Here is a 13366-nt window from a genome sequence, read left to right on the forward strand (position 1 = left end):
GTGTTGAAGAGGTCAGGTCCAATATACCTTGGGACACCTGTGGAATTGTGCTCGGAGGTTACGTCATGTGACACGCACTCGCCTGAACATGGATGTGGGAAGACGGAAGTCCCAACTTAGTATTAGAGAGCTGTGTCAGAACTACCACCACCACTGGAGGCCACCTACCTTCCCCACGCCTGGGTTAACGTGTGTTGGGGAGCGAGGGGGGCTAGTTCTAAGGAGAACTACATTTCTCATCACTCTGTGCGCTGCCAGAAAAAGCTTGGACAAAGCGAGTTGAGACGCAATGTTTTCTGGGACGTGGTGTTCTCCTTCAGCGTGGCTCACGCGAACTTACATTTCCCGTCTCCCCGCGGAGGGAGGGCGAAGAAAGAGGCTCAAAGCCGAAAGAACGGCGCGCAAAGGCCACTGGGAAGTGTGGCTCTTTCTCAGCCCGCAAACCAAAAGAACTACATTTCCCGTCTCTCCCAGTGGGAGGAGCGAGCAGATCGCGCAAAGCCTAACGGGAATCGTAGTCGCTGTCCCTCAGCACACCCATGCTTTGAAACGGGAAGCAGAGGAGAACTAACTACCAAGATGGCGGCGAACGCTTGTGTGAGGAGGAGGCACGCGAACTCCGGCAGGTCACACTGCGCAGGGCGGTGGGGCACACGCGGAGTCGCTGGAGTGAGGGAGTGCTGAGTCGGTGCTGCCGCTGCTGTCGCCGCCTTCCCCCGTACGGCTTGGGAGCCGCAGAGGTTTGTGGGGCAGCCACAAAATGGAGGCGAACGGGAGCGGCAGCGGGAGTAGCAGCGATTCGGCTCCCGATTGCTGGGACCAGGCGGACATCGAGACGGGCAGCGGCGCCGACCCTGGGTCCGCCCCGCCGGCCGCAGAGGCCCAGGCCGAGCAGCAGGAGCTCCTCGGCGCGGCTTTTAGCCGCCAGCTCAACGTGAACGCCAAGCCCTTCGTGCCCAATGTCCACGCTGCCGAGTTCGTGCCGTCCTTCCTGAGGGGGGGCCCGGCGCCTGGCCCGCCGCCGCCCTCCCCCCCGCCCGGCCCACCGCCTCCGCCGCCGCCGCCTCAGCCCCACGGTAACCGCCGCCGGGGCCACGTTGCGGGGCAAGGGGGGAGCCACGTGCGCCGGAGGGGGACGCGAACGCAGCCCTGGAGCGAAGAGGCAGTGGGGGCGGCGCGGGGAGGGAGGGCCTGGTGGTGAGTGGGGCCCCGGAGTAGTCAGGTACTAGGGGCTGTGGCTCGGGAGCGAGGCTGGGCTGGGGGACCGGGGACTGGAGACTGGAAATGATATTGGGGGCAGCGTTGGGGGAGGGATGTGGAAGCCGAAGAAGTCCTGGGGAGCAACGCTTGGCTGTGGGGCTTGATGGGAAAGGTTGATTGGGGGGGGCTTGGGAATACGTTGACAGGAGGGAAGGAGGGAGCACCTGGGGGGGGCCATATTGCATATGAGGACAACGTGGGGCAGATGCAGGGAGTCTGTTGGCAGGACGTGGTGGGGGCTAATACTCGTGGGGCCTGTGGGAAGGACAGGCTGGGAGGGTAAATGTTGGGAGTAAGGTATTGGTGTCTGGGAGGAGAATCGTTGGAATGGGGGTGGGGCTTTGAAATTTAACTTGGTAGAGGAAGAAGAGGATATCAGGTGATACAAGGGGCATGTGAGCATAATGAACATCTAGCTTAAGAAGCCTTAGGAGACAGCACAATAAATGTTAATTATGGCTGGAAATACAACCACAGAGTTTTGAGGTGGAGTGTAGTAGAGCTGGGCAGAAGGCCACTTTGTGACACAGTTTAGCTATTGGAGCAATGAGCTGGGCAGTTTTAGGAAAGAGAGAATTGGATGAAATTAGAGGAGTCTGCACAAGAGTGTAGAGTAATTGTTTTTCTGGTTTAGAAGCAGGGATTGAGACCGACATGATTTAATTTATTGTTCCATGTGCTATCGAAATCCCTCATTTTCCCAACATTACTTTTTTATATTGCTTTTCATCCTGAAGGGTCAAAAGCCACCTTAGAGGTAAATAGACTTTTTGAGTGATCATAGTGGATGGTGGGAGATACAAGAGTGTAGAAAAGGGAGGTAAGTCACAGGTCTGGCTGGTGTTAGGCATGGTTGGAAGATAGGCTCTGTCTCTGTCATGGACCATTTCAGGGAGATTATTTCTGCCTTAATGAAGATCTCTAGAAGTATTTAATAATCCTTCCAGTGTGACACTTCTTGTGAGGTGGTTGGGGAAGAGGCCTGTCTAGCTGGCAGTGCTTGATCTTAATATCTTGAATTTCTGTATTACCTTCTATTTTAAATAATTTTAGAGTATTTTGCAATTAGTGTATACGAGGGGTTCACTTTTTTACATAAGTGAAATTAAACAGCTACTTACTAATACCTGTTCCAAATTCACAGTTTCCTTTCAAATGTCAAAAACATGAATTAATTTTCTGGCAGTTTGTCAATTGTAAATTTCTATTCACAGATTACAAGGTCGCTCTTGTGATTTAGGATTCTGAAAGTTGTTTGAATATGACATTTAAAACCTCACTTGATTTTTTCCCCTTTTTTTTTTTTTTTTTAAATATCTTTGCTCATTCTTATTGATGGCAGTATGAGACAACCCTCCATTTCAGCTATCAGGGTTGCAGTAATTCATAAGCACCAATTTGTTAAACAGTGCTTAATAATTTATGATGTCTTGCTGGCTATGGAGTATTAATTATTGCATGCTAACTTGGTATCTAAGTGAATATCATAGTCCCCTTCATATTTAACTTCCATATGAGAATGATTAAAATTAGCAACTAAACTTTCACTTAGTGGTTTACAGAAAAGTGTGTGGAATATTCATTATCGATATACTTATGTGCTAACAAAAGTGTAAAGTTCTGAATTCACAGTCTGATTTAGCATCAAAGGTTTCAGTATAAAATTACTGTAACTTTCAGGATATGTATTATAGGGTTAGCTGACAATAGACATGACCTTGTGCAATTCCATTTAAAATATTCTTTGGGTAAGCTTTGAACAGGCGCATTGACTCCTGCTCAAAGAATCCGTATACTGTAAACTTCGCAGTTAAGTATCAGTTGTAAAGGTGTTGCAAATGGTTGATGTATGAGAATGTGTTATGAATCCTTGAAAAACCTTTGATGTTCACTCCAATAAGAAACTTGGAATTAGAATTAAAGAATAGTTCAACAAATATTTTTACTACTTGTACATAATCCATTGGAATCTTTTAAATTTAAATGTAAAGCTGACTCTTTAGATCCTCTGTCCATAACTCAGATCTTCCCCTAAAGAAAAATGATTAGAGCTTTGTTCTGTATTGTAAAGAATTATTCCTGGAGGTGTTTGTAATAGTTACCAATTTTTGAATAATGGCGTGTGCAATAACTCATTTTTCCCCAGCTCTTTTTATGAGGCTGGCAGCTCCTCAGTAGCTCCTCTTACATGTGTAGATTTGATACTTTCCTTCATGTAGCCTCCTCCCTTTGTTTCCTATTCTGTATGTTGCCCCTTTTCTACTTAAGGCCTGGGGAGTCAGCTTCCATATTTCCATAGAGAGACTAAACTGAAAGTCAATTGACATAGCTTCCTAGGTATGGTCAACACTTAAGTTTTAGGTTGACCTGACTGTGTTGCTCAGGGGTGTGAAAAATTTGCACACTTGGTATTGTTGTTACATCACTACAGCCCCAGCATAGATATGGTATTTTTTCATGAGTGTAGTTAATTCCTACATTGACAAAAGATGTTATCTGTTTGGTGCGACAGTGACATAGTTGCAGCTGTGCAGCTGTAGAACCATAGTATAGTTCAGATACAGTCATTCCTTGGGCCTGTTTCAAAGGTTTAGTTTGGTACAATTATATATCTGGGTTCTTATAATATTAAGCTGTTATCTATTAAAATCACTTTTGTCTATCTTGGAGCAACTTTTTTACTATGAGGCATTTACAGTTCCAGACAATATCTTATCTCAGTCCTTGAACTGTTTGTCACTGCTGTGACCCTTTCAGGCTATGAATATCTGGTCATTTTAAATAATTGATGACCATCAAAGTAATGGTGGAACCAACAGCGTTCTTTCGCATGGTTCTATTTTACCCAACTAAGTTGTCATCGTCTCCTGTTTACATGACCATGGCTACATCTACACGTGCACGCTACATCGAAATAGTCTATTTCGATGAATAACGTCTACATGTCCTCCAGGGCTGGCAACGTCGACGTTCAACTTCGACGTTGGGCAGCACCACATCGAAATAGGCGCTGCGAGGGAACGTCTGCACGCCAAAGTAGCACACATCGAAATAAGGGTGCCAGGAACAGCTGCAGACAGGGTCACAGGGCGGACTCAACAGCAAGCCGCTCCCTTAAAGGGCCCTTCCCAGACACAGTTGCACTAAACAACACAAGGTCCACAGAGCCGACAACTGGTTGCAGACCCTGTGCATGCAGCATGGATCCCCAGCTGCCGCAGCAGCAGCCAGAAGCCCTGGGCTAAGGGCTGCTGCACATAGTGACCATAGAGCCCCACAGGGGCTGGAGAGAGAGCGTGTCTCAACCCCTCAGCTGATGGCCGCCATGGCGGACCCCGCTATTTCGATGTTGCGGGACGCGGATCGTCTACACGTGCCCTACTTCGATGTTCAACTTCGAAGTAGCGCGCTGTTCCCATCCCCTCATGGGGTTAGCAACTTCGACGTCTCGCCGCCTAACGTTGATTTCAACTTCGAAATAGCGCCCAACACGTGTAGCCGTGATGGGCGCTATTTTGAAGTTGGTGCCGCTACTTCGAAGTAGCGTGCACGTGTAGACGCGGCCCATCTGTGACACTTCTGGCCAGGAGGTGGAGCTTGCCTTGGAGATCGGTCAGTACAGCTCATGATTAGTGATTGGTACTGAACAGGTGAGTTGAGCAACAGCATCAACTCTTCCCATTTCCTCAGGCATTTCAGTGTTCAACAGTCTGCCCATGCGAGCTTTTGTTCACCTTTGTTACCGATATTTATTTACATTTCAGTAAAATGTTAAAGCCCTAGAGGTGGTTCAGGATCCGCATTATGCTAAGCACAGTGCAGACAGTGAACAAAAAGATGATCCTTGGTGCACAGAGCTTAGAATCTACACACATAGTAGAAGCACACATAGTAATAAAGGTTGACAAATCAGAAAAATATTGTCAAGGTGAGCAAATCAGAGTGTAGAGAGGCAGAAGGGGGTGGGGAATCGAGAATTAGATTAAGCCAAGTTTCATTACTATTTTTGGTTCTCTGTGCCTTAAATATTGAGTCTGTTCTGGTCTGGCTATGATCTGAAGAAGTGGGTCTGTCCCACGAAAGCTCATCACCTAATAAATTATTCTGTTAGTCTTTCAAGTGCTACTTGGACTGCTTTTTTGTTTTCTTAGTGTATAGACTATCACAGTTTTCTCTGTTACTGAATGTACTTGTATTTTTAAAATCTATTTGATAGACTAGAGTAGTAATTTTGACTAAATTGCCATTTAAGTGTTTAGTTCTTTTCACAGAAGACATTTTAGTTAAGCCAGTTCTAAAAACTGCTTTTTGTTACATCCATGAAACATTCTAGTTTAAGTGCTATACCTCCACTGTTACACCTTTAAAAACAAAAAGCAGTCAAGTAGCACTTTAAAGACTAGCAAAATAGTTTATTAGGTGAGCTTTCGTGGGACAGACCCACTTCTTCAGACCACAGCCAGACCAGAACAGACTCAATATTTAAGACACAGAGAACCAAAAACAGTCAGCAAGGAGGACAAATCAGAAAAAGATCATCAAGGTGAGCAAATCAGAGAGTGGAGGGGTGGGGGGGAAGGTCAAGAATTAGACTGAGCCAAGTATGCAATCTAATTCTTGACCTTCCCCTCCACTCTCTGATTTGCTCACCTTGATGATCTTTTTCTGATTTGTCCTCCTTGCTGACTGTTTTTGGTTCTCTGTGTCTTAAATATTGAGTCTGTTCTGGTCTGACTATGGTCTGAAGAAGTGGGTCTGTCCCACGAAAGCTCACCTAATAAACTATTTTGCTGGTCTTTAAAGTGCTACTTGACTGCTTTTTGTTTTCATAGTGTATAGACTAGCATGGCTTCCTCTCTGTTACTGTTACACCTTTGTTTTTACACAAGGTTTTCTGCTGTTTGCAACTGAGTTCACTGAGTGTCTCCTTCTCATTTTTACTTCCTTGCTTTCCTTTGTTACTTTTAATGTAATTAGAAGTTTTGTTTGGTGAAATATGGCTGTCAAAAGTACAGTAACATGCCTGACTTTGGAAGCAAGTTCACCTTGAGGTTGTAGTTAAAATAGCATTTTACTTGGTTTCCTTGGAGCACCTGTCATTTTTCTCCTCAATTTAGTTTAAAATAAAAGCACTACCTAGTTTTTCATGAAGTCGTGGTTTTCAGGTTCAACCTCATTTGACTGAGTTTTGGGGTTGGGACAAAGTTACAAGAAGGTAGACTGACCCAAAATCATACTTCACAAGTATTCACCTGGAATTTTAACTGAGGACTTTTCTGTATCTTCATCTATAACTGAATGCAGTCCTACACTACTTTCCACTCATGTTTATTATAGATGAGCTATGCTTTTGGGAAAACACTTCTGAGATGGCTGAGTAAAATAAGATGACCTAAATTAATTTGAGTTGAAAGTAAATTATGAAACTACAGTTTATGGTTTAGGGGTCTTAGAACTATTCTGTCCATCATCATCATCAATAACCGTGGGCTTGGTGCCCGGTGGTGTGTGATGCCTCTCTCACTATTTGCTTCCACTATTCTGTCCGTGGTAATCACTAATTTTAGCCTCACCATTCTGTAGTGCATATTTAATTCTCACCACACTTTAGTGCTTTTTTCTAAATCCATTTAAAAGTGATGGCTTGGGATTTTCTGGTGTTCTTTACTTTTGCTGTTCTAAAGGATTTGAGATGTTCATGCTTTAAGGAGTGAGGTAGCAATTAAAAGAAAAGACTTTATTTAAGACAATGGTTTTCAACCTGCGTTTGCTGCCTATGTCTAAGATTTCCAAATGGGCCTGTACCTCTACTGCAAATTTTTAGAGGTCCGCAATTTTAAAAAGGTCGAAAGCCACTGATCAGGGATGTGTTCTTTAAGGTTGGAACTTTTGTTTGGCTCTCTTGTCAGACATATGGTATTGGAAACAAATCATATTTTGTAACAGAAGAACAGAAGTGAGTTAGGACTCTGGTCTTGAGTAATTTTCATGATAGTACTCTATTTAAAAAAAGTCAATGTAATCATGATATTATGTGTTTTGTGACACACTTTAAAATGTCTTAAAGATTACTGTGGTTTCGGTATATAAAATTGTGAAGAATTTTATGCACAGAAATGATGTGAACAAAAAGTAGAGGGGGAAAGGTGTAGAGCAAACCAAGATGTTGAATTATTTTCAGACATACTAAAATTTCTTTCAATGTCTTTTGATTACTTCTAGCATATTTCTTGATGGCTATGGTTGCACTGACCTGAACCACCGTAGCAGTTGAAGAACATAAGAACATAAGGATGGCCATTACTGGGTCAGACCAAAGGTCCATCTAGCCCAGCATCCCATCTGCCGACAGTGGCCAGTGCCAGGTGCCCCAGAGGGGGAGAACCGAAGACAATGATCAAGCGACTTGTTTCCTGCCATCCATCTGCAGCTTCTGGCAAACAGAAGCCAGGGACACCATTCCTACCCCCTGGCTGATAGCCTTTTATAGACCTAACCTCCATGAATTTATCTAGCTCTTCTTTGAAGTCTATTATAGTCCTGGCCTTCACAACCTCCTCTGGCAAGGAGTTGTACAGGTTGACTGTACACTGTGTGAAAAAGCATTTTCTTTTATTAGTTTTAAACCTGCTACCCATTAATTTCATTTGGTGTCCTCTAGTTCTTATAGCATGGGAACAACTAAATAACTTTTCTTTATTCACCCTCTCCACACTGCATATATTATATATCTCTATCATATTCCCCCACCCCACCCCCTTCCTCCGCCTCCTCTTTTCTAAACTGATAAGTTCCAGTCTCTTTGGCCTCTCCTCATATGGGACCCGTTCCAAAGCCCTAATCGTTTTAGTTGCCCTTTTCTGAACCATTTCTAATGCCAAAATATCTTTTTTGAGGTGAGGAGCCCACATCTGTACACAGTATTCAAGATGTGGGCGTACCATAGTTTTTATAAAGGGGCAATAAAATATTGTCTCATTTTCTATCCCTTTTTTAAGAATTCCTAACGTTCTATTTGCTTTTTTGACTACTACACAATGTGTGGATGTTTTCAGAGAACTATCAATGATTACCCAAAGACCTGTTTTCTGATAAATTGTAGCTAAATTACCCCCGCATCATACTGAAGGTATGCTTGGGGTTATTTTTTCCAATGTGCGTTACTTCACATTTATCCTTATTAAATTTTATTTGCCGTTTTGTTGCCCAATCACTCAGTATGATGAGAACTTTTTGACGTTCTTCACAGTCTGCTTGCATCTTGACTATTTTGAACAGTATAGTATTGTCTGCAAACTTTACCATCTCGCTACTTACCCCTTTCGAAGTCATTTATGAGTAAGTTGAGTAGGATTGGTCCAGGATTGACCCTTTGGGAACACCACTCGTTACCTTTCTCTGTTCGGAAAAATTACCATTTATTCCTACCCTTTGTTTCCTGTCTTTTCACCAGCTCTCAATCCAAGAAAGGATTATCCCTATTATCCCACTACAGCCTAATTTATACAAGAGCTGTTGGTGAGGGATTTTGTCGAGGGCTTTCTGGAAATCTAAGTATACTATATCTACTGGATCCCCCTTGTCTGCATGTTTAACCCCTTCAAAGAATTCTAATAGATTAGTAAAACATGATTTCCCTTTACAGGAACCATGTTGACTTTTGCCCATCAAATTTTATGTTGTTCTGTGTGTCTGACAATTTTATTCTTTACTATTGTTTTGACTAATTTGCCTGGTACTGACGTTAGACTTACCGGTCTGTAATTCTCAGGGTCGCCTCTAGGGCCCTTTTTAAATAGTGGTGTTATGTTATCTGTCTTCCAGTCCTTGGGTAGAGAAGCTGATTTAAAGAATAGGTTACAAATCACAGTTGTTAATTCTGCAATTTCACATTTGAGTTCTTTCAGAACCCTTGGGGGAATGCCATTTGGTCCCGGTGATTTGTTTCTAAGTTTTTCTATTTGTTCCAAAACCTCCTCTAAAGACGCTTCAGTCCGGGACAGTTCCTCAGATTCATTACCCACAAAGGACGGTGCAGGTTTGGGAATCTCCCTAACATCCTCAGCCATGAAGACTGAAGCAAAGAAATCATTTAGTCTCTCTGCAATGGCTTTATCATCCTTGATAGTTCCTTTTGTATCTTGATCGCCTCGAGGCCCTGCTGGTTGTTTAGCATGGTTGGCAATGTTTATGTTCCTTCTTATTTACCTCACTAGGATTGGACTTCCACTTTTAAAAGATGCCTTTTTATCTCTCATTGCTTCTTTTAAATGGTGGTTGTTAAGCCGTGGTGGCTCTTTTTTAGGTCTCTTACTTATGTCTTTTAATTTGGGGTATACATTTAAGTTGGGCCTCTATTATGGTGTCCTTGAAAATTTTCCATGCAGCTTGCAGGGGTTTTACTCTAGTCACTGTACCTTTTAATTTCTGTTTAACTAACCTCATTTTTATGTAATGACCCTTTTTAAATTAAATGCCAGAGTGTTGGACTGCAGAGTTTCTTCCAACCACAGGTGTGTTAAGTGTTGTCATATTATGATCACTGTTCCCAAGTGGTCCTGATTTTTTTCCAGACGTAAGAGGCTACCGACAAACGAGGATGGATGAGTGCGGGGGGCCTTTCTGACAAAACCATGTTTACATATCTTTTTTTGTGCCGGCGGCAACATCTGCTAGTGAGCAACTATGCAAATGGCCATCCGTTTGCATACTGCTGCCAGGAGTTTGGGTCAGTGTAACCATAGCCGATGTGTTTAGCAAGGACTCAACAAATAGGTTTAACAGTAATGTTTTTGCAGACAACTGTGGAAAATTATCACTGCCCTTTAGGATGCTTAGTTCTCTACATGCCCTAGTTGTCACTTGAGCACTCTTTGGAGATGGTTATCTAGGAACAGATGGAGACTATCTTCTCACAGTTAAGGAAACTGATCTAAGTTCCACGTTTTTGGTTTCCATAACCTCTGACTGCTAATTGTCTTGTTTGGGTTGACCGCCCTCAGCCAGGTAGCTCTTTGGTCATCCATGAACCATTCTCAACCAGATGTTTCAAAGAAAACAACTTTTGTCTTCTGTCAAAGGTCACCATTTTGGAAATAAGGTGGTAAATTATCTCTGGTACCACTGTCTCAAAAATAGTTTAGTCTCACATATGTCTTGGTTTTCCAGCTTTGTATAACTTACATGAATATTAGGCTATTTACTCCTTAAGTGTCTCTTCAAAATTACATGCATTGTCACTGCCATTCTGTGTTCAACTTAACCCCCACTCCTCAGATTTGTAGATTAATACCTCTACATTTTAGACAAATTGTTTGCCCTAGATCAACAGTTCAGTGCTTAAATAATTAAATGACTGTTTGTTAATGTGTGCCCTTAAATACCACCTATTAGCTGTAGTTCAAACACACAATTGATTACACAAATTTTGATCTACTTCATAGAGCCTAGGGCGGTGGGATAGCTCAGTGGTTTGAGCAGTGGCCTACTATACCTAGAGTTGAGTTTAGTTCTTGAGGAGGCCACTTAAGGGTTGGGGCAAATAGGTGTCAGGGGTGGTGCTTGTTCCTGCTAAGAAGGCAGGGGACTGGACTAGATGACCTCCCCAGGTCCCTTCCAGTTGTAGGAGATGCAATGATGTGATATACGTGGCTTTCAGTATCTGTGATGCCCTCTTAGTTGGTCATGTGAAGACAAATCTTTCATGTTACTTGTGAACAGTTCATCTTTGTGGAGTAAAAATATGTTAAATTAGCACAGAATGGAGTCTTAAATTAGGTGATACTTTAAGTTCAATTGATTTTTAGGCTAGCATTTTCAAGCTTGGCTTCTTAATGGAACTCTTGCAACTTCAAGTCTAGTTTTAAAAAACAAAGTGAAAAATGGTTTTAGGTACTTCCCTTTTCTATTTTGGTTTTTACACTTCCATTTTTCTAGTTGTAGCATTTTTTCCCTAATGTGTTGTATCGATATTTTGGTACAGGAGGAAGGTGCTTATAAGGTGAAATAGTGAAATTCACTGTACACAAGCGTTGCCAAATGGAAGAGGTTAAGATGACGAGTTTTATTTCTCTGATCTAATTGAATGATTGATGTTGCTTATTACTTGAAATATTTAAGTGGGCCTTTATGCCTGCATCAAAATGCAGTTGGTCAAGCTTTAGTAATTCTAACATATCATTTTCAGTTTTACAGTGTCTCCATACTCTGGGTTCCCCAGTTATCTGTGTAAAGCAAGGAGTTAAGTACAGGTAATAAAATGCCAGCAAATAAATGTAGATCATATTATAGTCTTTGTAATAGTCGGGACATTTGGCAATCTCAAAGTTAGTTCTGTGTTAAGACTGAGTCTGATGCTGGCTTAATTCCCATTGAATGTTAAATCTGTCTCATGTACCTGATGGATTAGGAGATGTCTTATTTGGAGGGTGGAACAGTTACTGTCTTTAGTTCTGTCTAGTAACAGGTGACTGTTAGTCTGTATTCTAACAAAACAAACAAACATGCAGTCAAAGGGAAATGTGTGAACTGCGGTTTTGCTCAAATTCCATACCTTGAGGCTTGGCCTTAATAGAGATAGCAAGTACCTCACGCATTAAAGACAGCTTCCCACTCTTTGATATTCACAGTGATCTCAGGCAGGACACTTACAGTATTTCATTCCCTTCCCCCTGCCTCGCCCCACCTCCTCTTTCAGTCCTGTGTATCTGATTTGTCAGCTTTGATTTCTTTTCTTTTCTTTTCTTTTCGCATCTCTGTGTTATAAAACCATCAGTGCAATACTAGAAATGACATATCTCCTGATCTAAAGAAGTGTGTCTGCCACACTAAAGCTTATCCATCTAATAAATTGTTTTGTTAGTCTTTAAGGTGTTGCATGCTGCTTATTTATTTTCTTTAATTCTGTCTAAATTGCAGGCTTCTATTGGGTGCCCCAAGGTCTTCCAACAGAAGTCTGATGCGTTGGGAGCCTTCTGACGGTATCCCAGTCATCCTCATTCCATGAGGAAGAAGGGCCAAGTCGGCAGAGGAAGTTTTTCTTACGTTTGGCCCCATGTAGATGGGCCAAATGTCAGGAAAGCCTCTCCTGACGGAACTGTCTGCAGGATGTATGCAAATGCATTGCACTGTTTGCATACCTTTTGCCAACAGATATCTTCAATCTAGACGTAGCCTTAAGTCTTCTCTCTGAAAGGCAAGAATGTTACTGATTGAACTTGAGTTTTTTATTTTAAGGTGATCTCTTGGGGTATATAGTGGTGGTGGTGAATCCACAGGCTTTTAGAAGGTCTACCTGTATAGAAACATGTAGGTTTTAGTTAAACAGGTAAGATACTTAACTGTAAAAAAGGGGGGTTTGCCACAAAATAGCTAATGGAAGGTAACTAACATGAGGTAAAATGCTAGCGAAGGCATGGTAGTTTGTTGTTTTCCCACATATTGATAGGTAAAAGTTAATGATGCTGGAAGCCTATGGTTTTTCCTCATCCTACCAACTCGCATAACTACAACTGCTTTTTTTTCCACTGAGATTTTTACCTTGTTTGTTATCGTGAGGGGAGAATGTTTCCTTTCCTATGGGAAAGTGGAAGACAGAGGATTTGAGGAGGAGAGCAACAAGGCTTTGGCTAAATCATTTATGGCACAAGTCTGAGATTTTAAAGATAGCTTTATTAAGCTGAAGTTCATTTCTGAAACTCCCTGAGAATGTTTTTCTTTCTCTATAATTTTAAATATTGATCATGTGAAATACTTAGAACCGCTCTACTATCTACTCTCCTTAATTAGTGCATACTGTTTTTTACTGTATTAACTGAGTCTCTCTGTTTTTATGGTTGGCTATTCTCTTGCTTTATACTTGAAAGGTAGACATTTAATTTCTTTTTTCTTTTTTTTCTTCTCCTTTTTTAAAGGAAAGGTAAACTACTGAGACCACATGGTTATTGTATAAATACGGTAGTAAAATCAGATAGTCAGATGAGAAGCATTGGGCAGTGATGGATTCCTAAGGTTACTCAGTTCATATTCAGAATTGGCATCTTGCATTTCCTCATCCCTCACTATTTCAGGAATTGTTGTGAAGAAATTTATGGTGTTTGTGCTGCTG

The 13366-nt window shown here is 42.1% G+C and overlaps 1 protein-coding gene across 2 annotated transcripts in view; it reads left to right on the forward strand.

Annotated features, from left to right (window-relative positions):
- Window positions 1-638: 638 nt before the first annotated feature.
- Window positions 639-13366, forward strand: part of GSPT1 (G1 to S phase transition 1) — a 42065-nt gene continuing 29337 nt past the window's right edge. The window contains exon 1 of one of the 2 annotated variants that reach the window (XM_075010324.1): window positions 639-1076. In XM_075010324.1, coding sequence (XP_074866425.1) covers window positions 761-1076 — 316 coding nt within the window. In that variant the 5' untranslated portion in view covers window positions 639-760. The remainder of the gene's footprint in view (window positions 1077-13366) is intronic. The other variant, XM_075010323.1, reaches the window with a different exon arrangement.

The sequence above is a fragment of the Carettochelys insculpta genome, chromosome 16 (genome assembly GCF_033958435.1).
Source record: "Carettochelys insculpta isolate YL-2023 chromosome 16, ASM3395843v1, whole genome shotgun sequence".
In the NCBI taxonomy this organism is placed as follows: domain Eukaryota; kingdom Metazoa; phylum Chordata; order Testudines; family Carettochelyidae; genus Carettochelys; species Carettochelys insculpta.